The sequence below is a fragment of the Bombina bombina genome, chromosome 4 (genome assembly GCF_027579735.1).
Source record: "Bombina bombina isolate aBomBom1 chromosome 4, aBomBom1.pri, whole genome shotgun sequence".
NCBI classification, from domain to species: domain Eukaryota; kingdom Metazoa; phylum Chordata; class Amphibia; order Anura; family Bombinatoridae; genus Bombina; species Bombina bombina.
In genome coordinates this window covers 557,613,062-557,638,369 of record NC_069502.1, presented here as the reverse complement: position 1 = coordinate 557,638,369, position 25,308 = coordinate 557,613,062, and the positions used below count along the sequence as shown (strand labels likewise).

Genomic DNA, 25,308 nt, shown 5'->3' with positions numbered 1-25,308 from the left:
ACCCTCTTATACTCAAAGTATAAAAAAACGTCTCTCATAAAAAACGTTATCTGTACTCCCAGTCATGTAAACGTTTGCCCACAAACATAACATCAGTGTCAACCATTTTGTTATAGCCCAATATGCAAGCTCAGTAATACCCCTCTTTATACTTTAGGATTACTGCTTACCCTTTCCCTCATGGGGATACTGTCAACCAATTCTGAAATAACAGTCTCTCCAGAAAAAAAATGACTGAATATACCTCACTGCTTGTAGCATGAAAAACGTTCCTCACACTGAAGTTTCTTAAGTACTCCTCAGCCATTCTGTGGGAACTACTCTGGATCTTAGTAACAACTGCTAAGATCATCAGCCTCCAGGCAGAAGTCTTCATCCATTAGCTGCCTGGGAGAAAATAGTACACACCGGTACCATTTAAAATAAAAACTCTTGCTCGAAGAAAATAAAAACTAACATTTTATCACCTCTTTCACTTTACCCTTCCTATTACTTAGAGTAGGCAAAGAGAATGACTGGGGGTGGAGTCAAGGGAGGAGCTATATAGACAGCTCTGCTGTGGTGCTCTTTGCCACTTCCTGTTAGGAGGATAATATTCCACAAGTAAAGGATGAATCCGTGGACTCGTATCTTATAGAAGATATATACGTGGAGTTGCTGTCGTCCAATGTAGCCAAAAACCTTCACAGTCGGAGGTGTTCTAGCTTAAACCTGAAAGATACCACTTCAGTATTAGCAAGAGGAGTTACACGGTCAGAATCTGAAATTTCACCTTCAGATGCTACTATGGTGACCTCCTCCTCAGGCTGCTGGGAGGGGGCATTCGAAAACATAATTTATGTAAGAACTTACCTGATAAATTCATTTCTTTCATATTAGCAAGTCCATGAGCTAGTGACGTATGGGATATACATTCCTACCAGGAGGGGCAAAGTTTCCCAAACCTCAAAATGCCTATAAATACACCCCTCACCACACCCACAATTCAGTTTAACGAATAGCCAAGAAGTGGGGTGATAAAAAAAAGTGCGAAAGCATAAAAAATAAGGAATTGGAATAATTGTGCTTTATACAAAATCATAACCACCACAAAAAAAGGGCGGGCCTCATGGACTCTTGCTAATATGAAAGAAATGAATTTATCAGGTAAGTTCTTACATAAATTATGTTTTCTTTCATGTAATTAGCAAGAGTCCATGAGCTAGTGACGTATGGGATAATGACTACCCAAGAAGTGGATCTTTCCACACAAGAGTCACTAGAGAGGGAGGGATAAAATAAAGACAGCCAATTCCTGCCGAAAATAATCCACACCCAAAATAAAGTTTAACGAAAAACATAAGCAGAAGATTCAAACTGAAACCGCTGCCTGAAGTACTTTTCTACCAAAAACTGCTTCAGAAGAAGAAAATACATCAAAATGGTAGAATTTAGTAAAAGTATGCAAAGAGGACCAAGTCGCTGCTTTGCAGATCTGGTCAACCGAAGCTTCATTCCTAAACGCCCAGGAAGTAGAAACTGACCTAGTAGAATGAGCTGTAATTCTCTGAGGCGGAGTTTTACCCGACTCAACATAGGCAAGATGAATTAAAGATTTCAACCAAGATGCCAAAGAAATGGCAGAAGCTTTCTGGCCTTTTCTAGAACCGGAAAAGATAACAAATAGACTAGAAGTCTTACGAAAAGATTTCGTAGCTTCAATATAATATTTCAAAGCTCTAACAACATCCAAAGAATGCAACGATTTCTCCTTAGAATTCTTAGGATTAGGACATAATGAAGGAACCACAATTTCTCTACTAATGTTGTTGGAATTCACAACTTTAGGTAAAAATTCAAAAGAAGTTCGCAACACCGCCTTATCCTGATGAAAAATCAGAAAAGGAGACTCACAAGAAAGAGCAGATAATTCAGAAACTCTTCTGGCAGAAGAGATGGCCAAAAGGAACAAAACTTTCCAAGAAAGTAATTTAATGTCCAATGAATGCATAGGTTCAAACGGAGGAGCTTGAAGAGCTCCCAGAACCAAATTCAAACTCCAAGGAGGAGAAATTGACTTAATGACAGGTTTTATACGAACCAAAGCTTGTACAAAACAATGAATATCAGGAAGAATAGCAATCTTTCTGTGAAAAAGAACAGAAAGAGCAGAGATTTGTCCTTTCAAAGAACTTGCGGACAAACCTTTATCTAAACCATCCTGAAGGAACTGTAAAATTCTCGGTATTCTAAAAGAATGCCAGGAAAAATGATGAGAAAGACACCAAGAAATATAAGTCTTCCAGACTCTATAATATATCTCTCGAGATACAGATTTACGAGCCTGTAACATAGTATTAATCACAGAGTCAGAGAAACCTCTTTGACCAAGAATCAAGCGTTCAATCTCCATACCTTTAAATTTAAGGATTTCAGATCCTGATGTAAAAAAGGACCTTGTGACAGAAGGTCTGGTCTTAACGGAAGAGTCCACGGTTGGCAAGAGGCCATCCGGACAAGATCCGCATACCAAAACCTGTGAGGCCATGCCGGAGCTACCAGCAGAACAAACGAGCATTCCTTCAGAATCTTGGAGATTACTCTTGGAAGAAGAACTAGAGGCGGAAAGATATAGGCAGGATGATACTTCCAAGGAAGTGATAATGCATCCACTGCCTCTGCCTGAGGATCCCGGGATCTGGACAGATACCTGGGAAGTTTCTTGTTTAGATGGGACGCCATCAGATCTATTTCTGGAAGTTCCCACATTTGAACAATCTGAAGAAATACCTCTGGGTGAAGAGACCATTCGCCCGGATGCAACGTTTGGCGACTGAGATAATCCGCTTCCCAATTGTCTACACCTGGGATATGAACCGCAGAGATTAGACAGGAGCTGGATTCCGCCCAAACCAAAATTCGAGATACTTCTTTCATAGCCAGAGGACTGTGAGTCCCTCCTTGATGATTGATGTATGCCACAGTTGTGACATTGTCTGTCTGAAAACAAATGAACGATTCTCTCTTCAGAAGAGGCCAAAACTGAAGAGCTCTGAAAATTGCACGGAGTTCCAAAATATTGATCGGTAATCTCACCTCCTGAGATTCCCAAACTCCTTGTGCCGTCAGAGATCCCCACACAGCTCCCCAACCTGTGAGACTTGCATCTGTTGAAATTACAGTCCAGGTCGGAAGCACAAAAGAAGCCCCCTGAATTAAACGATGGTGATTTGTCCACCATGTTAGAGAGTGTCGAACAATCGGTTTTAAAGATATTAATTGAGATATCTTTGTGTAAACCTTGCACCATTGCTTCAGCATACAGAGCTGAAGAGGTCGCATGTGAAAACGAGCAAAGGGGATCGCGTCCGATGCAGCAGTCATAAGACCTAGAATTTCCATGCATAAGGCTACCGAAGGGAATGATTGTGACTGAAGGTTTCGACAAGCTGAAATCAACTTTAGACGTCTCTTGTCTGTTAAAGACAGAGTCATGGACACTGAATCCATCTGGAAACCCAGAAAGGTTACCCTTGTCTGAGGAATCAAAGAACTTTTTGGTAAATTGATCCTCCAACCATGATCTTGAAGAAACAACACAAGTCGATTCGTATGAGATTCTGCTAAATGTAAAGACTGAGCAAGTACCAAGATATCGTCCAAATAAGGAAATACCACAATACCCTGTTCTCTGATTACAGACAGCAGGGCACCGAGAACCTTTGTAAAAATTCTTGGAGCTGTAGCTAGGCCAAACGGCAGAGCCACAAACTGGTAATGCTTGTCCAGAAACGAGAATCTCAGGAACTGATAATGATCTGGATGAATCGGAATATGCAGATATGCATCCTGTAAATCTATTGTGGACATATAATTCCCTTGCTGAACAAAAGGTAAGATAGTCCTTACAGTTACCATCTTGAACGTTGGTATCCTTACATAACGATTCAATATTTTTAGATCCAGAACTGGTCTGAAAGAATTCTCCTTCTTTGGTACAATGAAGAGATTTGAATAAAACCCCATCCCCTGTTCCGGAACTGGAACTGGCATAATTACTCCAGTCAACTCTAGATCTGAAACACATTTCAGAAATGCTTGAGCTTTTACTGGATTTACTGGGACACGGGAAATAAAAAATCTCTTTGCAGGAGGTCTCAACTTGAAACCAATTCTGTACCCTTCTGAAACAATGCACTGAATCCAAAGATTGTGAACAGAATTGATCCAAATTTCCTTGAAAAAACGTAACCTGCCCCCTACCAGCTGAGCTGGAATGAGGGCCGCACCTTCATGTGGACTTAGAAGCAGGCTTTGCCTTTCTAGCTGGCTTGGATTTATTCCAAACTGGAGATGGTCTCCAAACTGAAACTGCTCCTGAGGATGAAGGATCAGGCTTTTGTTCTTTGTTGAAACGAAAGGAACGAAAACGATTATTAGCCCTGTTTTTACCTTTAGATTTTTTATCCTGTGGTAAAAAAGTTCCTTTCCCACCAGTAACAGTTGAAATAATGGAATCCAACTGAGAACCAAATAATTTGTTACCCTGGAAAGAAATGGAAAGTAAAGTTGATTTAGAAGCCATATCAGCATTCCAAGTTTTAAGCCATAAAGCTCTTCTAGCTAACATAGCTAGAGACATAAACCTGACATCAACTCTGATAATATCAAAAATGGCATCACAGATAAAATTATTAGCATGTTGAAGAAGAAGAATAATATCATGAGAATCACGATGTGTTACTTGTTGCGCTAAAGTTTCCAACCAAAAAGTTGAAGCTGCAGCAACATCAGCCAAAGATATAGCAGGTCTAAGAAGATTACCTGAACACAGATAAGCTTTTCTTAGAAAGGACTCAATTTTCCTATCTAGAGGATCCTTAAACGAAGTACCATCTGACGTAGGAATAGTAGTACGTTTAGCAAGGGTAGAAATAGCCCCATCAACTTTAGGGATCTTGTCCCAAAATTCTAATCTGTCAGACGGCACAGGATATAATTGCTTAAAACGTTTAGAAGGAGTAAATGAATTACCCAAATTATCCCATTCTTTGGAAATTACTGCAGAAATAGCATCAGGAACAGGAAAAACTTCTGGAATAACTACAGGAGATTTAAAAACCTTATTTAAACGTTTAGATTTAGTATCAAGAGGACCAGAATCCTCTATTTCTAAAGCAATTAGGACTTCTTTAAGTAAAGAACGAATAAATTCCATTTTAAATAAATATGAAGATTTATCAGCATCAACCTCTGAGACAGAATCCTCTGAACCAGAGGAATCATCAGAATCAGAATGATGATGTTCAGTTAAAAATTCATCTGTAGGGAGAGAAGTTTTAAAAGATTTTTTACGTTTACTAGAAGGAGAAATAACAGACATAGCCTTCTTTATGGATTCAGAAACAAAATCTCTTATATTATCAGGAACATTCTGCACCTTAGATGTTGAAGGAACTGCAACAGGCAATGGTACTTTACTAAAGGAAATATTATCTGCTTTAACAAGTTTGTCATGACAATCAATACAAACAACAGCTGGAGAAATAGCTACCAAAAGTTTACAGCAGATACACTTAGCTTTGGTAGATTCAGCACTTGACAGCGATTTTCCTGTAGTATCTTCTGACTCAGATGCAACGTGAGACATCTTGCAATATGTAAGAGAAAAAACAACATATAAAGCAAAATTGATCAAATTCCTTAAATGACAGTTTCAGGAATGGGAAAAAATGCCAAAGAACAAGCTTCTAGCAACCAGAAGCAATAAAAAATGAGACTTAAATAATGTGGAGACAAAAGTGACGCCCATATTTTTTCGCACCAAATAAGACGCCCACATTATTTGGCGCCTAAATGCTTTTTGGCGCCAAAAATGACGCCACATCCGGAACGCCGACATTTTTGGCGCAAAATAACGTCAAAAAATGACGCAACTTCCGGCGACACGTATGACGCCGGAAACAGAAATAGAATTTTTGCGCCAAAAAAGTCCGCGCCAAGAATGACGCAATAAAATGAAGCATTTTCAGCCCCCGCGAGCCTAACAGCCCACAGGGAAAAAGTCAAATTTTAAGGTAAGAAAAATGTTAAAATGCATTATCCCAAATATGAAACTGACTGTCTGAAAATAAGGAAAGTTGAACATTCTGAGTCAAGGCAAATAAATGTTTGAATACATATATTTAGAACTTTATAAACAAAGTGCCCAACCATAGCTAGGAGTGTCACAGAAAATAAGACTTACTTACCCCAGGACACTCATCTACATATAGTAGATAGCCAAACCAGTACTGAAACGAGAATCAGCAGAGGTAATGGTATATATAAGAGTATATCGTCGATCTGAAAAGGGAGGTAAGAGATGAATCTCTACGACCGATAACAGAGAACCTATGAAATAGACCCCTTAGAAGGAGATCACTGCATTCAAATAGGCAATACTCCTCACATCCCTCTGACATTCACTGCACGCTGAGAGGAAAACCGGGCTCCAACTTGCTGCGGAGCGCATATCAACGTAGAATCTAGCACAAACTTACTTCACCACCTCCATCGGAGGCAAAGTTTGTAAAACTGAATTGTGGGTGTGGTGAGGGGTGTATTTATAGGCATTTTGAGGTTTGGGAAACTTTGCCCCTCCTGGTAGGAATGTATATCCCATACGTCACTAGCTCATGGACTCTTGCTAATTACATGAAAGAAATAGCAACAACTGCGTCAGAAACCTCGCTTACTGAATGTCTGATTTTCCTCTTACGCTTTCCCTGCAACATTGGAAAAGCAGATAACGCATCTGAAACTGCAGAAGACATGAGTGAAGCAAGGTATTGTAACGTAACTCCAGCAGGAGCTAGAGAGGAAGCGCAGGGCACTGCATGTGAGGGCGGTAAAATTTTGGACGCTTGAGGAGAAAGCTGCGGCATATATTGAACATTATCAGACTCGTGAACAGCATCCTCTTTGGAAAATGATGGCTCAGTAAAAAGTCTCTCTCTATAGTTTAAAGTCCTCTCAATACATGAGGAACAGAAAGGAATTGGTGGTTCCACATTGGCATCAAAACATAAAGTGGCAGCTTGCAAGGGCTCTTGGTCCATTCTTGACTCACAATGGGTCAATTTATTAATACAAAGTTTTTAAATAAAAAATAAACAAAAAACGTTACTGCGTCTTTAAATTTTTAAACGGCAACTTTTTATTTTTGTTAAAGCATGGACAACAGAAATAAAAAAACAACCCTGCAGATCACCTCTACACCTCAGCAGAACTTTGCTGAGGTGCCTACCTGTCTGATGCAATCGACCTTCTCTGCTGAACATGAGCCGTTCCCACTGATAGATACGGAACTCTACAGCCGATATAGAGCGTCAGTTTCCGTTTCTACACCCGCATCCAATTTCACTAGAGATGCGTAGAATAAAAATATGCTGACTAACTTATCCTTCCAAATACCAGGAAGAGGAAGGAAAAAGGCGCGCAATGCGATAATCGCCTTCACTAGTACCGCCCATCGTGGGAGTCACCAAATTTGTCATTTCCCTGTCGTGTATTGTTAAAAAAAAAAAAAAAAAAAAAACGGCGGGAGATGTGAACCACCATAATGCCTATGCCTTCTCATATCCAGCCCCAGTGCCTGCGCTTATACTGTCCACATCTTTCCTCCTGATAACGTAGGAGATTTGTGCTTACAAATAAAGTGCCCCATAACAATGAGTCTCTTTATTGTCCCATTTCTATGAAATAAAGTGCCCTACCTTTTTCTGAGTCCTTGTTATTCCCAGATAATAAGTCAGCACTTACCTCATAATCTGCCCGACAGTAAGGCAGCTCCCAGGTTTGAGAGGTCCTCTCCCTCACATGGACCTGTGAACAAAATAAGGACTGATACTTAACAGTTTAACTGTGGTGCTCTTTGCCTACTACTGCTGGCCAGGAGTGATATTACCAACTGTAATTGATTAATTGCAATGTCCATTTATGCAATTCACAAAACATTGCTCTGAACACAGGGTTTTGTATAAAGTGTGGATCCACATGGATTTCAACTAATGTACAAATAAATTTAAAATAAGTGCAAATTTTTGGAAAAGAGAAAAAGAAATGTGATTTTTATTTAAGGCAATACTGGGTTACTACACAAATCACCACCTCAATATAATTGTGTGTATATTTCTATATACAATGCTGCACACCACTATTCAATTTCTAAGACAAATGGACTTAACAAAAAAAAAATATATAAATAAAAAGGGAAAACAAAAAGTTTAATTCTATTTCACACAGTTTTTTTTGTTATGTTACTAAAATGTCATAAAATACTGACTATGTACTGTATATTACAGTCATTCAATACTAGCATTATGAGGCCAAGAATGACAATGTTCAAAATTTTGTTGTCTACAAATAATCCAAGTAGAAAAAAAAAAAAAAAAAAAAGTAAAACAAAGAAAAATAAAAAAGGATTTACTTCTTTACATGTGATTGCTATTACACGTTTAACACAAATGGAGATTCAAGTATTTGGTCAAAAAGTCTAACCCATTGCAACGCAAAACAATTTAAAGAAAAAAAATATATATATTCATATTTACAAATTAAAATCCAGAATATAAATGTCTTGTTTAATAGTTTAGACTTAGGCAGCAAATGTTTTACAGTAATATTTACAAAAAAGTTATTTACAAATAAAAAGTTCCTGTTATACATAAGCTGTGAACTGGTGACTATACCAAATCATAGACACAGAATTAAATTTGTGAAAGGACAATTTATCAATAGAAATATTGAAATTCTGAAACAATATTTACATTAATAAACAATTCCATTCTTCAAGTCCCATAGGGATAAAATGGAATAAAAACACTGCATGACTACAGCCATGATCCTTTTTGCAAGGATAATTCACACACACAACAAAATCCCTAAGAAAAATACATTTATTTGCATGCTTTATAGTTCCTAGATCACAAAAATTGTACAGTTGAATATACCAGGATCTCTAGACAGTGGTAACTCCTTCTGTGTCTAAACTTTGTTCGTTTGCAATTCTGTACAATTCTTCCCAACAGATATGCTTGAGAACCACAGTAGGTTTCAGGTCATGAAGCTGTTTTACCACAAGGTCAATGTAGTTATTAAAAGTCTGGTCTAAAACTACCTTTACATTGTCCAAGTTGGGAAGTTGGGAACGATTATCAAATACTAAATAAGTGTTAGTGTCTTCCCATGAATCCACATCATCAAGAGATACTGGTGAGTCTCTCTCACTTGCTTGTAATAGTGTCTTGTCTTTGCTCTTGCAGTAATTTATTTCTACACTTTTCTTTTGCTTGGCAGCAGATTCTTCTAGGAATTTAAGGAAGGATACCTCAAATCCCATAGGTTTAAATGAACTCAAATCAAAGGCCGGAGGATCTTCTGTGGTATGTAAACCAGGAATAGTTTCCTCACCGCTTAGAGTACTGCATGTCTCGGCAGACATTTCATCAGATGTATCTATTTTCCTCTTTTTATTTACAAGACTAATTCTTTGTTTAATGGTTCTTGTATTAGATTTTTCCCTAGGTGGTTCTGACGGACAAGAGCCTGCGTCTTGTAAGTCACTGCTCACAAAGGAGGGAGTTCTTGCTTGGCTATCAGACCCTGTGCTATCCTCATTACTTAGTTTTGCAATAAACAGTTCTGCAAGCTCATCCATCTCATCTTTCTCATTTTCACTCTGCTGAGACGTAGATATAGTAGATTCATCACTACTGTCTATTAAACCAGGACTGGGATCTTTAAGCAATGGTGTAGGAGGTTCATTTACTATTGTTTTGGGGTTTTCTGTAGGTTCAAAAGTTGAAGACACTGTATGTGCTTTGGATCGCCCACGACTTTTGCAAACAATTAGTGCTTTGCTATGCTTTAAAATGAAAGCTCTAGACAGTTTATGGCATTTGTAATGCCTTATAATATTGTGTTCACTGGTAACAATGGATGAACAACCACGTACCATACAAGGATACTGCCTTGCAGGGTCATCTAAACATTCTGAAAGAGCATCATCTTTTGTTTTTAATGAATAAGTGTGCCTACAATATTTCAAAGTCAGAGGATTAAGTTTGTTTTGTCCTGGTTCACTTTTGAGATCTTTTTCAGTCCTGATGACTTTTTTTCGCTTTGTTTTGGAGAGGTCAATACAAACATCACCATCTGCTTTATGCTTAAACACCTTAGGTTTTTCATTCAGTGTTCTGTCATCCAAGCTATCTTGATCGCTTAAACTTAATTTCCTGGGTCTGATAAGATGCTCATTATGCTTTTCATTATGCTTGCGAAAAATATGCCTCAACAAATTTGACCTTGTTGCATAAACACGGTCACAGTCACCAATATCACACTTGTACATTTCATCACCATCCATTCTAACTCTTTTCATCTTTAGGTCATGGGTTTCCTCAAGATGCCCAATATAAGCAGAACAATTGGTAAATACAAACGTACAAGGGTACTGATCACATTTAAAATTTTCAATGTGTTGAACAGCTAAAGCGTTTTCTATTTCCTCTGCAATCATCTCATGAAGTTTCATGTAATGTTGTATCAGGCTGGTGACTTCTTGAAATATTCTTGAGCAGTCTGTTTCCATACATCTAAATTCTGCATTTTGACCTTCATTTGGATTTAGTTTATTTCCCTTTTCCTCATCTCCCAATGAGAACTTACACAGGTCTGATTTGTGAACTGCTTGGTAATGGAGTATTAAATTTTGTTGAATAGTAAAAGCAGCTGTGCAACCTTGGTGGACACATTTGTAAGGTTTAAAAGAGTTTATCCCCTGGGAATTTTTAAGGTCTTTTTCTCTTGGTTTCTTCTGTACCATTTCTTTATCCCTAATTCTGATTCTTACTTTAGGACCCCTCCTGTTTTTCTTCGAAAAAGAAAGGTGTGAAGTCTGAGATGACATAATTACAGAGGTTATACTTTCTTCTACTTTACTTAGTTCTATGGCTTCTAAGGTTAACTTGTCCTGATCAGTATCAGATTGTTTACTAATCGCTTGTGAATCTGGAGTTTGTGAAGTCATGCCTAATGCACAACAGTTTACCATTTCAGGGGCTTTGTTTGATGTTTCATGAGTTGGGGAAGCTATACCGTCATTGACTGCTTTCTTTTCATACGGTCTTTTTATTTTAAGTCTGATCATTTGTTCAGCTGTAAACCGATGTGTAGTCTGGCAATGTGCCCGGAGATTGGAATTTCTAGTAAATGTTTTTGTACAGGTGGGAACAACACACTTAAAAGGGGCAAACTTAAGTTGGTGTTTCTTGATCTCTAGTATTTTTTCTTTTGTGTAGCAATGCACTTTGCTGTAGTGTTTAAACAAAGCATCCTTTGTCATTGCACAATACGTACATTCCATCTCTTGGCAAATAAAAGGTTTATTTGATTTATCTATCAATGGAGTATCATCATCTGTTTGCTGAGCTAACACATTCAAACTTGGATTTGGAACAATTACACTTGATGTCTGAGGTAAAGAGCTAACAAGTGGGCATTCAGACACTGGATTTGAGTCTAGATTTTCAGAGAAGCCATTATCCAATAACTGAAGTTTTTGCACCAATTCCATAATTTCTAATATTTGTGCATCTAGCTTTGTATCGGTTTCTTGAGTAGGTGACACGGAACAGATAGGGATGTTTGATACAATACATGAATGATGAACACTGCTAGGAGAAATTGTATTACGTAAATCGCCTGGCATATCTATATTCCCATTTACAGTAATCTGGCTCTGTGGTGAACTAGCACATGCATTCTGAATATTACTGCTAACTGAAAACACATCAATTGCCTCAGGGGAAAGGTCCTCAAAAGGTCTTCTTGTAAAGTCAGACCGAACGTCAAGATCTGATGGTTCTTTGCGTTCAGGTGTATAAGACGGCTGGATCATAGACTCACATTTTTCTGTCTTTACATTTAGTGGTGGTAAAGCAGAAACTTCCGGATTAACATGACTTTCATTTATATAGGGAGGAAAGATTTGTTTGTCTGTGCTATTTAAATGTTTTGCAATATTTTTTAAAAAGTCTGATCCGTAATTATCAAGGCTTGGTTGCAATTCTGTTGATATCTGCATATCCCCTCCAATACTTGTAGGCAGGTTTCCTACAGCTGCTAAAAGGTTTTTTGCCAATTCATGGGATGGATTTCTTCTATGAGGCAGATCAAGCACTTTCTTCTTTTTCTTAGAACTGCCATTCTTTTTCTTGGGTGTTGAATTCTGAGGGCAACTAATAACAGAAACTCTTTTACTATTCAAAGGAATAGGGGTAATGTTTTCTGCAACTGAATTTAGCACATCTGAGGGCAGTCCATTTTCAGCAGTATTCAAAAAATCAATGTTAGAAAAAGCTGATATATCATTACAATTATCTGTCATTTTACTATTATCCTCTTTGAAACTGCCTGTCTGTACAATATGTGACATGACGACATTTGATGCACTGATTGAGTCAGTGATTGAGTCAGTACTTATTTGAAAATTATTGGGCACACAATTATCTGAAGTGACACTGACTGGCGCTGCTTTATGCTCTACAACTCCTTTTATCTGAGGTCCCTGCGGACTCTTCACCTTGTTCTCACTAGTAAAGTTAGATTGTGTAAACTCACTTTGCAATAATGATGTTGGATTGTCAGTAGAAATTGCATTAACAAAAGGCTGATTTGTGAGGTTCGTTTCAGGATGAAATGTCTGCTTAGGTGGCTGGTTATTCTGTTGTGGACTGGCAGAAAGTATCATACTAGCTAAAACAGAAGACTGACCATCTCTTTGAGGGATATCATGTGAAATATCATATTCATTGTGTGGTTTGCATATAGCTCGTTTAGACAAATGACCACCAAGTGACCTTGGATTAGTAAACACCCTAAAACACCTGCTACATATAAATTTGCCATCTCTGATTATTGCGGGGCACTTTGGTCGTTTGCTGTGTTTTGTTTTTCTATCCCTGGTTTTTGAAGTCTGTCCAGTATTAACTTTTTGGTCATTGGAATTTAAAAGTATACTAGCTGATTTTTCCAAGTTAAAGTTGGTATCCACATCTGTATTGTCCTCTTGCTTAATAAAAGAGTTTGCAGTATCAGGTTCTTCTTTCAGAAATACAGAGCTTGCAGTTTCACTCGCTAATACATGTTCATGACTGGTGTTACTTTCAAGCTGTGAAAATACAGTACCCCCAGTGAGTGACGACATAACAGGCAGTGGATCATTTTCTGTGGGAAGTGGAAGAAAAGGGTCTGAGCCATTTTCAAATTTCATTGGTAAAACTACTTTTGCCAAATCTTCTAGTTGTGTTGTTAGTGTTGAATTTGTTAAACTACCAGTCTCTGAGACCAAGAGAGATTCGCTTACATTTTTGGACAAGCCTTGAGTTATAATACTTTCCACTGAATTTAATATTGGATTAACAAGGTTTTCGAGGTGAGTAGGAAAAGAAGGACTTGAAAGATGCTGAAGTGGATTTGAAAAACTGGAATCTGAACCATTTTGTACTTGTGATGAAAAAACTGTGCTTGTGGAACCATCTTCTGAACTAGAGAGGTGCTGCAACTGATTTGAAAAACTGGGATTTCCTCCATTTTGTAACTGTGATGGAAAAGCAGATTTTGTTGTATTATCTACGCCTGGCAGTATACAATATGGGAGTTTGACATCTGCTGCAGTCCTTCCTGGAGTGCCACTTCTTAGTTGTTTTTTTCTATTCTTGCGTTCCATTTTAAAATCATCATAGTGTTCAGGATGGGTAGTCTTCATGTGTTTTCCAATACTCTGGATGGAATTGTAAATGCGAGTGCAACCCTCTACATTGCATTTAAACCTCTGAGGTGGGATTGGTGGAGCAGAAGGAGATACTGTTGGTAAGACATTAGAAAGCATACTAGTTTCAAGGGGCAATGGTAAAACTGTTTCAGATTTACCACCACCTCCAAACCCACTGACAAGTGAATTTTCACACAAAGCAGCTTGTTGGCCCTGTAAATTAAGGGATATTACATTGTTTGCCTCTGCCTTGAGGTTATCAGAATTTGTACAGTCAATGTTTTTTTTAGACAAATCTCCAGGGTTAATTTTGGGTTCTTGAAAATCTGGAAGACATTGCTCTTGAACACCAGGCTGTTTGCTACCATGTGTCTTAGTTAATTCATTTTCATTACTTCTTGCAATAAGGCTTTGTGGATGTATCAGGCTGTCATTAAATTCCCCATCATGTGAAGGTATTTTAATGGAGTCTGATGAATTTGTGGAACTTAAAACACTTCCTATAGGTGGCAGAACTTGATTAATCAGATCAGAGGATGATGGCAAAGCTGTATTAAGTATATTTGGAGAAGGAAGAACTTCAACGGGAGGGGAAAGATGATCAAGTAAACTTGAGGTCTGATTTAGTCCATCAGGAGCAAGGGAAACTTCTTTTGGCATTAGCTTGGTTTGAGGCAGTTGCAAATCTTTAGCCACAATTGGTTCATTCACATCAGCTGAATTTGATGGTATTGTACTAAAGTCATTATTTGTTACTGGATGCTCCTCATATAAGGTTTCCTTTTTAATTGTGATATCACTGAATTTGGCTGGAATATTTGGCACAGTCAATTCAGCATTTGTGGTAGAATTGCTCTCTTGCAAAGTGTTTTGGTGACCATGTTCGTTTAAGTGCTTCTCTAACTCAATATGTGAATGATAGATTTTTCCACAGCCAACATGTTTACATGTAAAAGTGTAGTAGTGTTGAGCTTCATGATCAAACAACATGTAAGCTGCAGAGAATATTCTCCCACATTTAGGAAACATACACCTTGCTCTAAAGACCCGGTGTTCCTTCCTGTGAGCTAGTAAGTCAGCATAGGTATCAAAACTGGCTTTGCACTTCAGTTGTATGCATATATAAGGTTTAACGCCACAGTGCATTTGTAAATGGTCATTTAAATGAGTTAGACTAACAAACTGGCGCCTGCAGTACTGACAGATTACTTTTTTACTTTGCATCTCAAGGAAACGTGTAGCTTCTATATTGTCCTTGTGACCCTTCACATGTGCAATTAAATTTTTGAAGTACTTAAATCTTTTTGTGCAAAATTCTATAGGACAAGGAAACTCATTAACACACACTTGCTTTTCTATTGGTAAAATAAACTGGTTATCTTTTTCATCGTTGTCATCTGAATTATCATTATCGTTAAATACAATGAAGTCATCCAAATACATGGAGTTTTTCCTTATTGGACGTTCTTGTTTTGAAACCGTAACAGCTTTTTTGTTTTTGCAGGTGGCTACCTTTTTAGGTACTTTTCTCAATCTTCGTAAGGGTTTCATAGTTTCTAGTCTCTCTTTGCAAGATTCCTTAACGTGTAAAGTTACATGTGGAACAAAGCTGTCTTTACAAGTGTACGGCTTTGCACAAATTGGACAACTGTAAATTCCATCTTTGCAATGTTTTTGTGCATGCCGAACAATTCTGTGACCGAGAAATTCTTTGTCACAGAGTACACAGTACTGCATGTAAGCTTGCCAGTTTCTAAATCTTTCAGAGACACGTCCCTTTTCCTTCATGTATTTAATTCGATTCTTCTTCGGTTTTCCTTGCTGGAGATCTCTGTGAACATTATTTGTGTCCTCAAACCAATCAATACCATTCAAAGGGGTGATTTTGGTAGAATCCTGGTAATCGTTCGTCTGTTCATAAACTTCATTATCATTAAGTTCATCTATTGAAGACACAATAGAGGCCTCTTCTCCCATTAATGCAAGACATTGGCGCTTTAAGGTTTTCCAATCCCAAAATTCAGGATCAAATGGCCAGCGTGTTTTCAATACAAGCAAAAGCTCACATCTCAGAGAGTTTGGAACAGGAAGACTTTCCTCATCATATTTTTGATCTGGCTGATTATACAACATTTCAACAGCATAGTATGCATCCACAGTAGGCTCCAGAAGGAATTCACTAAGCTGACAAGCTCTCTTAACTTCTAGGTCATTCGGCAACAAACAAGAGATTGTCTTGCAGATGGAGATTTTTACTTTTGAGTTTTCACTTGACTCCAAACGCAGAGCTCGCACACACAGTTCAATACACGTTGGTAGTCCTGCTACCTCAGTCTGTAAAATAACCAAAATAAAAAATGTAAGCCAGACAAGATCATATTTACATTTTGCTGTAAAACATGCTTTCTCCCTATTGCTTTTGTTTTTGCTATCTGCATCACAAAATCTTTTTTTTTTTTTATACAAATAAATGATAATTAATACGGCAGAGGATTTACTACCCTCCAGTGCATTATGATTATTCAATAGAGGCTTAAATAAAAACAAGTTAGTCCCCCCCCCCCCCCCCCCCCCCTCGTTTTCTTTCTAATGGTAGTGGATGGTCTGCAAAGGTCTATTCTTACAAGTGGGGAAACAATAGAGCAGAAATACAGTTCATAGAGCACAAATCCCCTCTGGGGATAAAAATTAAGTATGCCAGGGTAATATGCCTGTAAAAACAGTTTTTTTTGAAGCTACAGTTAAAAGTAGTTACCCCAAAAAAGTTCAAACGCGTTTCGCATGGTTACACTTTCTCAATGACCCCAAAAATAGCCAAGCTGTAAACCAAGAATGTGCACCAAGAATAGAACGGCGGGACAAATATACCTTGGCAGCAGTGTTCCCTCTAAGGCTAGTTTTGTGAGCGGCCCAGCAGTGAAGCAGTTAATAAGGGAACCACAGCTTGCAGTCTATATTGTGTAGTGAAAAGAAAAACAAATATATAGCAGCGCTTCACCAATATTATGTAAAATGTAACAATGTTACCAATAGTCTTGCAACCAGACTAGTCCTCTGTAAAACTTAGAGGAATAGGAGTGATTCCACCCACTGTCCTGAATTTTTCCAATTGATCCTATTGCAGCCGCTCTCCGTCCTGTGTCTCTCCCCACACTGGATAGCAACGTAATACAACTTGAAACTGTGAAGTAAGAAAAGCGCAGAAGGACCAGATTCAAGGTAGCAGTTTTATTAGCAAGTATACATGACACAATACAAATCCTACTTACAAACGGTAGGTAAAAATGAGCCTTTCACAATCTATGATGTGAACATATGCGGTCCGGAAACAAGGCAACCCACAGCCAGCTCGTACTTCTCACCGTCACTTCTGAGAACTAGGTGATGTAAAGAGCTCTTTACATCACCTAGAAGGGACCGGATGAAGCTTCCTGTTGTGACTCTAGCCGTGTGCAGTTCTCAGAAGTGACGGTGAGACGTACAAGCTGGCTGTGGGTTGCCTTGTTTCCGGACCGCATATGTTCACATCATAGATTGTGAAAGGCTCATTTTTACCTACCGTTTGTAAGTAGGATTTGTATTGTGTCATGTATACTTGCTAATAAAACTGCTACCTTGAATCTGGTCCTTCTGCGCTGTTCTTACTTCACTATATTTTGCAGTGTTTGCTAATTGCTCTAGTTAACCGTTTCACTGCTGGGCCGCTCACAAAACTGGCCATAGAGGGAATACTGCTTTGCAGACGCAAACACATCAAATATGTAAAATTTGATGAAAGTGTGTAAGGAAGACCAAGTGGCAGCATTACAAATCTGTTCTACCGTAGCCTCATGACTGAAGGCCCAAGATGTAGATTCTGATAGAGAAGAATTGGCAGTGCGGGATGGAGGCTGATGACATACCTCAATATAAGCCATTTAAAAAATATTCCTAAACCAAGAAGTAGCAGTGCCTTCTGACCCATGAGAAAAGAAACCAATTTTGGGACTGTTGAAGTTCCTTAGTAGCATGAAGATAGAACTTCAGTGCCCGAACCACATCCAAATTATGCAACAACAGTTACTTAGCGGAAGAAGGATTAGGGAACAGTGACGGACCATACATTTCCTGGTTGATATTGTCATGAGAAACTACCTTGGGCAAGTAACCCAGCTGAGTTCTCAAAACCACTTTATCCTGATAAAGTAAGGAGGATCACATTTAAGACCTTACAAATTTACCCTACGGGCAGAAGAAATCCCTAGCAAGAAAAGAACCTTCCAAGACAGCAACTTAATATCTAACAAATGCATTGGGTTCAAAAGGAGCATGCTGCAAAACCTTCAGAACAAGATTAAAGGGACAGTCAACACCAAAATAGTTATTGTTTAAAAAAGTAGACAATGCCTTTACTACCTATTCCCCAGCTTTGCACAACCAACATTGTTATATTAATACACTTTATAACATTTAAACCTCTAAATTTCTTCCTGTTTCTAAGCCACTACAGACATCTTATCACATTCTTTTTTATCAGCTTTTCACAAGAGACTGCTAATCCATGTGGGCTATATAGATAATGTGCTCATTCCTGTGGGTTGTGGATGACACTGCACTAATTGGTTAAAATGCAAGTCAACAGATAATAAATAGCCATGTGATAAAGGGGCTGTCAAAAGGCTTAGATACAAGGTAATCAGAAGGTAAAATTATATTAATATAACCATGTTGGTTGTGAAAAACTGGGGAATGGGTAAAAAAAACAGAATTTATGCTTACCTGATAAATTACTTTCTCCAACGGTGTGTCCGGTCCACGGCGTCATCCTTACTTGTGGGATATTCTCTTCCCCAACAGGAAATGGCAAAGAGCCCAGCAAAGCTGGTCACATGATCCCTCCTAGGCTCCGCCTACCCCAGTCATTCGACCGACGTAAAGGAGGAATATGCATAGGAGAAATCATATGATACCGTGGTGACTGTAGTTAGAGAAAATAATTCATCAGACCTGATTAAAAAAAAAACCAGGGCGGGCCGTGGACCGGACACACCGTTGGAGAAAGTAATTTATCAGGTAAGCATAAATTCTGTTTTCTCCAACATAGGTGTGTCCGGTCCACGGCGTCATCCTTACTTGTGGGAACCAATACCAAAGCTTTAGGACACGGATGATGGGAGGGAGCAAATCAGGTCACCTAGATGGAAGGCACCACGGCTTGCAAAACCTTTCTCCCAAAAATAGCCTCAGAAGAAGCAAAAGTATCAAATTTGTAAAATTTGGTAAAAGTGTGCAGTGAAGACCAAGTCGCTGCCTTACATATCTGATCAACAGAAGCCTCGATCTTGAAGGCCCATGTGGAAGCCACAGCCCTAGTGGAGTGAGCTGCGATTCTTTCAGGAGGCTGCCGTGCGGCAGTCTCATAAGCCAATCAGATGATGCTTTTAAGCCAAAAAGAGAGAGAGGTAGAAGTTGCTTTTTGACCTCTCCTTTTACCAGAATAAACAACAAACAAAGAAGATGTTTGTCTGAAAACCTTTGTAGCCTCTAAATAGAATTTTAGAGCACGAACTACATCCAAATTGTGTAACAAACGTTCCTTCTTTGAAACTGGATTCGGACACAAAGAAGGCACAACTATCTCCTGGTTAATGTTTTTGTTAGAAACAACTTTCGGAAGAAAACCAGGTTTAGTACGCAAAACCACCTTATCTGCATGGAACACCAGATAAGGAGGAGAACACTGCAGAGCAGATAACTCTGAAACTCTTCTAGCAGAAGAAATTGCAACCAAAAACAAAACTTTCCAAGATAGTAACTTAATATCTACGGAATGTAAGGGTTCAAACGGAACCCCTTGAAGAACTGAAAGAACTAAATTGAGACTCCAAGGAGGAGTCAAAGGTTTGTAAACAGGCTTGATTCTAACCAGAGCCTGAACAAAAGCTTGAACATCTGGCACAGCCGCCAGTTTTTTGTGAAGTAAAACAGATAAAGCAGAAATCTGTCCCTTCAAAGAACTTGCAGATAATCCTTTCTCCAAACCCTCTTGTAGAAAGGATAGAATCTTAGGAATTTTTATCTTGTTCCATGGGAATCCTTTAGATTCACACCAACAGATATATTTTTTTCCATATTTTATGGTAAATTTTCCTAGTTACAGGCTTTCTAGCCTGGACAAGAGTATCAATGACAGAATCTGAAAACCCACGCTTCGATAAAATCAAGCGTTCAATCTCCAAGCAGTCAGTTGGAGTGAAGCCAGATTCGGATGTTCGAATGGACCTTGAACAAGAAGGTCCTGTCTCAAAGGTAGCTTCCATGGTGGAGCCGATGACATATTCACCAGGTCTGCATACCAAGTTCTGCGTGGCCACGCAGGAGCTATCAAGATCACCGAAGCCCTCTCCTGATTGATCCTGGCTACCAGCCTGGGAATGAGAGGAAACGGTGGGAATACATAAGCTAGGTTGAAGGTCCAAGGCGCTATCAGTGCATCTACTAGAGTCGCCTTGGGATCCCTGGATCTGGACAAGTAGCAAGGAACCTTGAAGTTCTGACGAGACGCCATCAGGTCCATGTCTGGAATGCCCCATAATTGAGTTATTTGGGCAAAGATTTCCGGATGGAGTTCCCACTCCCCCGGATGGAAAGTCTGACGACTCAGAAAATCCGCTTCCCAATTTTCCACTCCTGGGATGTGGATTGCAGACAAGTGGCAGGAGTGATTCTCCGCCCATTGAATTATTTTGGTCACTTCCTCCATCGCCAGGGAACTCCTTGTTCCCCCCTGATGGTTGATATATGCAACAGTCGTCATGTTGTCTGATTGAAACCTTATGAATTTGGCCTTTGCTAGTTGAGGCCAAGCTTTGAGAGCATTGAATATCGCTCGCAGTTCCAGAATGTTTATCGGGAGAAGAGATTCTTCCCGAGACCATAGACCCTGAGCTTTCAGGGGTTCCCAGACCGCACCCCAGCCCACCAGACTGGCGTCGGTCGTGACAATGACCCACTCTGGTCTGCGGAAGCTCATTCCCTGTGACAGGTTGTCCAGGTTCAGCCACCAACGGAGTGAATCTCTGGTTCTTTGATCTACTTGGATCGTCGGAGACAAGTCTGTATAATCCCCATTCCACTGTCTGAGCATGCACAGTTGTAATGGTCTTAGATGAATTCGTGCAAAAGGAACTATGTCCATTGCCGCAACCATCAAACCTATTACTTCCATGCACTGCGCTATGGAAGGAAGAAGAACAGAATGAAGTACTTGACAAGAGCTTAGAAGTTTTGATTTTCTGGCCTCTGTCAGAAAAATCTTCATTTCTAAGGAGTCTATTATTGTTCCCAAGAAGGGAACTCTTGTTGACGGGGACAGAGAACTTTTTTCTATGTTCACTTTCCACCCGTGAGATCTGAGAAAGGCTAGGACAATGTCCGTATGAGCCTTTGCTTTTGACAGAGACGACGCTTGAATCAGTATGTCGTCCAAGTAAGGTACTACTGCAATGCCCCTTGGTCTTAGCACCGCTAGAAGGGACCCTAGTACCTTTGTGAAAATCCTTGGAGCAGTGGCTAATCCGAATGGAAGTGCCACAAACTGGTAATGCTTGTCCAGAAAGGCGAACCTTAGGAACCGATGATGTTCCTTGTGGATAGGAATATGTAGATACGCATCCTTTAAATCCACCGTGGTCATGAATTGACCTTCCTGGATGGTAGGAAGAATTGTTCGAATGGTTTCCATTTTGAACGATGGAACCCTGAGAAATTTGTTTAGAATCTTGAGATCTAAAATTGGTCTGAATGTTCCTTCTTTTTTGGGAACTATGAACAGATTGGAGTAAAACCCCATCCCTTGTTCTCCTAATGGAACAGGATGAATCACTCCCATTCTTAACAGGTCTTCTACACAATGTAAGAATGCCTGTCTTTTTATTTGGTTTGAAGACAATTGAGACCTGTGGAACCTCCCCCTTGGGGGTAGTTCCTTGAATTCCAGGAGATAACCTTGAGAAACTATTTCTAGCGCCCAAGGATCCTGAACATCTCTTGCCCAAGCCTGAGCAAAGAGAGAGAGTCTGCCCCCCACCAGATCCGGTCCCGGATCGGGGGCCAACACTTCATGCTGTTTTAGTAGCAGTGGCAGGTTTCTTGGCCTGCTTACCCTTGTTCCAGCCTTGCATCGGTCTCCAGGCTGGTTTGGTTTGAGAACTATTACCCTCTTGCTTAGAGGGTGTAGAATTTGAGGCTGGTCCGTTTCTGCGAAAGGGACGAAAATTTGGCTTATTTTTAGCCTTAAAAGACCTATCCTGAGGAAGGGCGTGGCCCTTTCCCCCAGTGATGTCTGAAATAATCTCTTTCAAGTCAGGGCCAAACAGCGTTTTACCCTTGAAAGGGATGTTAAGCAATTTGTTCTTGGAGGACACATCCGCTGACCAAGACTTTAGCCAAAGCACTCTGCGCGCCACAATAGCAAAACCTGAATTTTTCGCCGCTAATCTAGCTAATTGCAAAGTGGCGTCTAAGATAAAAGAGTTAGCCAATTTAAGTGCTTGAACTCTGTCCATAACCTCCTCATACGAAGATTCTTTATTGAGTGACTTTTCTAGTTCTTCGAACCAGAAACACGCTGCTGTAGTGACAGGAACAATGCATGAAATTGGTTGTAGAAGGTAACCTTGCTGAACAAACATCTTTTTAAGCAAACCCTCTAATTTTTTATCCATAGGATCTTTGAAAGCACAACTATCTTCTATAGGGATAGTAGTGCGTTTGTTTAGAGTAGAAACCGCCCCCTCGACCTTGGGAACTGTCTGCCATAAGTCCTTTCTGGGGTCGACCATAGGAAATAATTTCTTAAATATAGGGGGAGGAACAAAAGGTATGCCGGGCCTTTCCCATTCCTTATTTACAATGTCCGCCACCCGCTTGGGTATAGGAAAAGCATCGGGGGGCACCGGGACCTCTAGGAACTTGTCCATCTTACATAATTTCTCTGGAATGACCAAATTGTCACAATCATCCAGAGTAGATAACACCTCCTTAAGCAGAGAGCGGAGATGTTCTAATTTAAATTTAAAAGTAATAACATCAGGTTCAGCTTGTTGAGAAATTTTTCCTGAATCTGAAATTTCTCCCTCAGACAAAACCTCCCTCCTGGCCCCTTCAGATTGGTGTGAGGGTATGTCAGAACCATTATCATCAGCGTCCTCATGCTCTTCAGTATCTAAAACAGAGCAATCGCGCTTTCTCTGATAAGTGGGCATTTTGGAAAAAATGTTTTTAATAGAATTAACCATTACAGCCGTTAATTGTTGCATAGTAAGAAGGATTGGCGCACTAGATATACTAGGGGCCTCTTGTGTGGGCAAGACTGGTGTAGACACAGAAGGGGATGATGCAGTACCATGCTTACTCCCCTCGCTTGAGGAATCATCTTGGGCAACATTATCAGTGGCATCATTGTCCCTACTTTGTTTGGACACTGTCACATTCATCACATATATTTAAATGGGGAGGAACCTTGGCTTTCAAACATACAGAACATCGTCTATCTGATGGTTCAGACATGTTAACAGGCATAAACTTGATAACAAAGCACAAAAAACGTTTTAAAATAAAACCGTTACTGTCACTTTAAATTTTAAACTGAACACACTTTATTACTGAATATGTGAAAAAGTATGAAGGAATTGTTCAAAATTCACCAAAATTTCACCACAGTGTCTTAAAGCCTTAAAAGTATTGCACACCAAATTTGAAAGCTTTAACTCTTAAAATAACGGAACCGGAGCCGTTTTTACATTTAACCCCTATACAGTCCCTGGTATCTGCTTTGCTGAGACCCAACCAAGCCCAGAGGGGAATACGATACCAAATGACTCCTTCAATAAGCTTTTTCAGTGGTTCTTAGCTCCTCACACATGCATCTGCATGCCTTGCTTTCCAAAAACAACTGCGCATTAGTGGCGCGAAAATGAGGCTCTGCCTATGACTAGAAAAGGCCCCCAGTGAAAAAGGTGTCCAATACAGTGCCTGCCGTTTTTTTAATACATCCCCAAGATTAAAAGAACTATTTATAGTTATAATCCACTAAATATACTTATAAAGTAATCGTTTTAGCCCAGAAAAATGTCTACCAGTCTTTAAAGCCCTTGTGAAGCCCTTTATTCTTATACTAAACTAAGAAAATGGCTTACCGGTTCCCATAGGGAAAATGACAGCTTCCAGCATTACCAAGTCTTGTTAGAAATGTGTCATACCTCAAGCAGCAAAAGTCTGCCCACTGTTTCCCCCAACTGAAGTTAATTCATCTCAACAGTCCTGTGTGGAAACAGCCATCGATTTTAGTAACGGTTGCTAAAATCATTTTCCTCTTACAAACAGAAATCTTCATCTCTTTTCTGTTTCAGAGTAAATAGTACATACCAGCACTATTTTAAAATAACAAACTCTTTTAAAATAACAAACTCTTGATTGAAGAATAAAAACTACATTTAAACACCAAAAAACTCTTAACCATCTCCGTGGAGATGTTGCCTGTGCAACGGCAAAGAGAATGACTGGGGTAGGCGGAGCCTAGGAGGGATCATGTGACCAGCTTTGCTGGGCTCTTTGCCATTTCCTGTTGGGGAAGAGAATATCCCACAAGTAAGGATGACGCCGTGGACCGGACACACCTATGTTGGAGAAAGGATTATCTATTTTTTTTTTAAACAATAACATTTTTGTAGTTGACTGCCTCTTTAAGGCTCCATGGCGGAGCAACCGATTTCAAAACTGGCCTGATTCTAAAGAGAGCTTGAACAAAGTACTGATCATCAGGCAACCGTGCCAACCTCTTATGCAACAAGAGAGATAGGGCAGATATCTGGCCTTTAATGGAACTAGCTGGAAAAAAAAAAAACCTTTTCAAGGCTCTCCTAAAGAAACTGAAGGATACGCGGAACTCTAACCTTGTGCCAGGCGAATCCACATTCTGCAAACCATAAGAGAGAGAGAGAAACTTTCAAAACTTTGTGGTAAATACGTCTTGTCACAGGCTTACGTGCCTGGATCAGTGTGTCAATCACAGACTCAGAGAATCTTAACTGTTTAATCTCCATGCAGTCAACCTCAGAGTATTCTAGGTTTTGATTTAAAATAAATAAATAAATAGAGTCCTGAGGCAGCAGGTCCACTCAGAGATTTAGACACCAACTTAGTTAAGCAGTCACACCAAAAAGTTGCAGCACTGGCTACAGCTGCAATACTAAAAGCTGGCAGAGAAAGGAGGAGACATCCCTGAAGGAAAGACCTCCTTAGGTAGCCCTTGAGTTTCCTATCCAACAGGGCCTTGAAATAAGTGCTATTCTTTAAGGGAATAATAGTTCTCTTAGCCAGAGTGAAAACAGCTCCGTCAACCTTAGGTACTGAATTACACAGTTCTAAATGAGAACTAGAGATAAGGAACATATTTTTAAAGGAAGGAGAGAATGATACTCCAGGTTTCTCCCATTCCTTGGTAAAAATATGCAAAATCAGAGAAGGAACAG

General features: G+C 39.5%; 1 protein-coding gene across 2 annotated transcripts in view; it reads right to left on the bottom strand.

The window, feature by feature from the left end:
- Positions 1-8,075: 8,075 nt before the first annotated feature.
- The window catches only part of ZNF292 (zinc finger protein 292), a 404,138-nt gene continuing 386,905 nt past the window's right edge, over positions 8,076-25,308 (bottom strand). For both annotated transcript variants that reach the window (XM_053710508.1, XM_053710509.1), the window contains one exon: positions 8,076-16,129. In XM_053710508.1, coding sequence (XP_053566483.1) covers positions 8,981-16,129 — 7,149 coding nt within the window. In that variant the 3' untranslated portion in view covers positions 8,076-8,980. The remainder of the gene's footprint in view (positions 16,130-25,308) is intronic.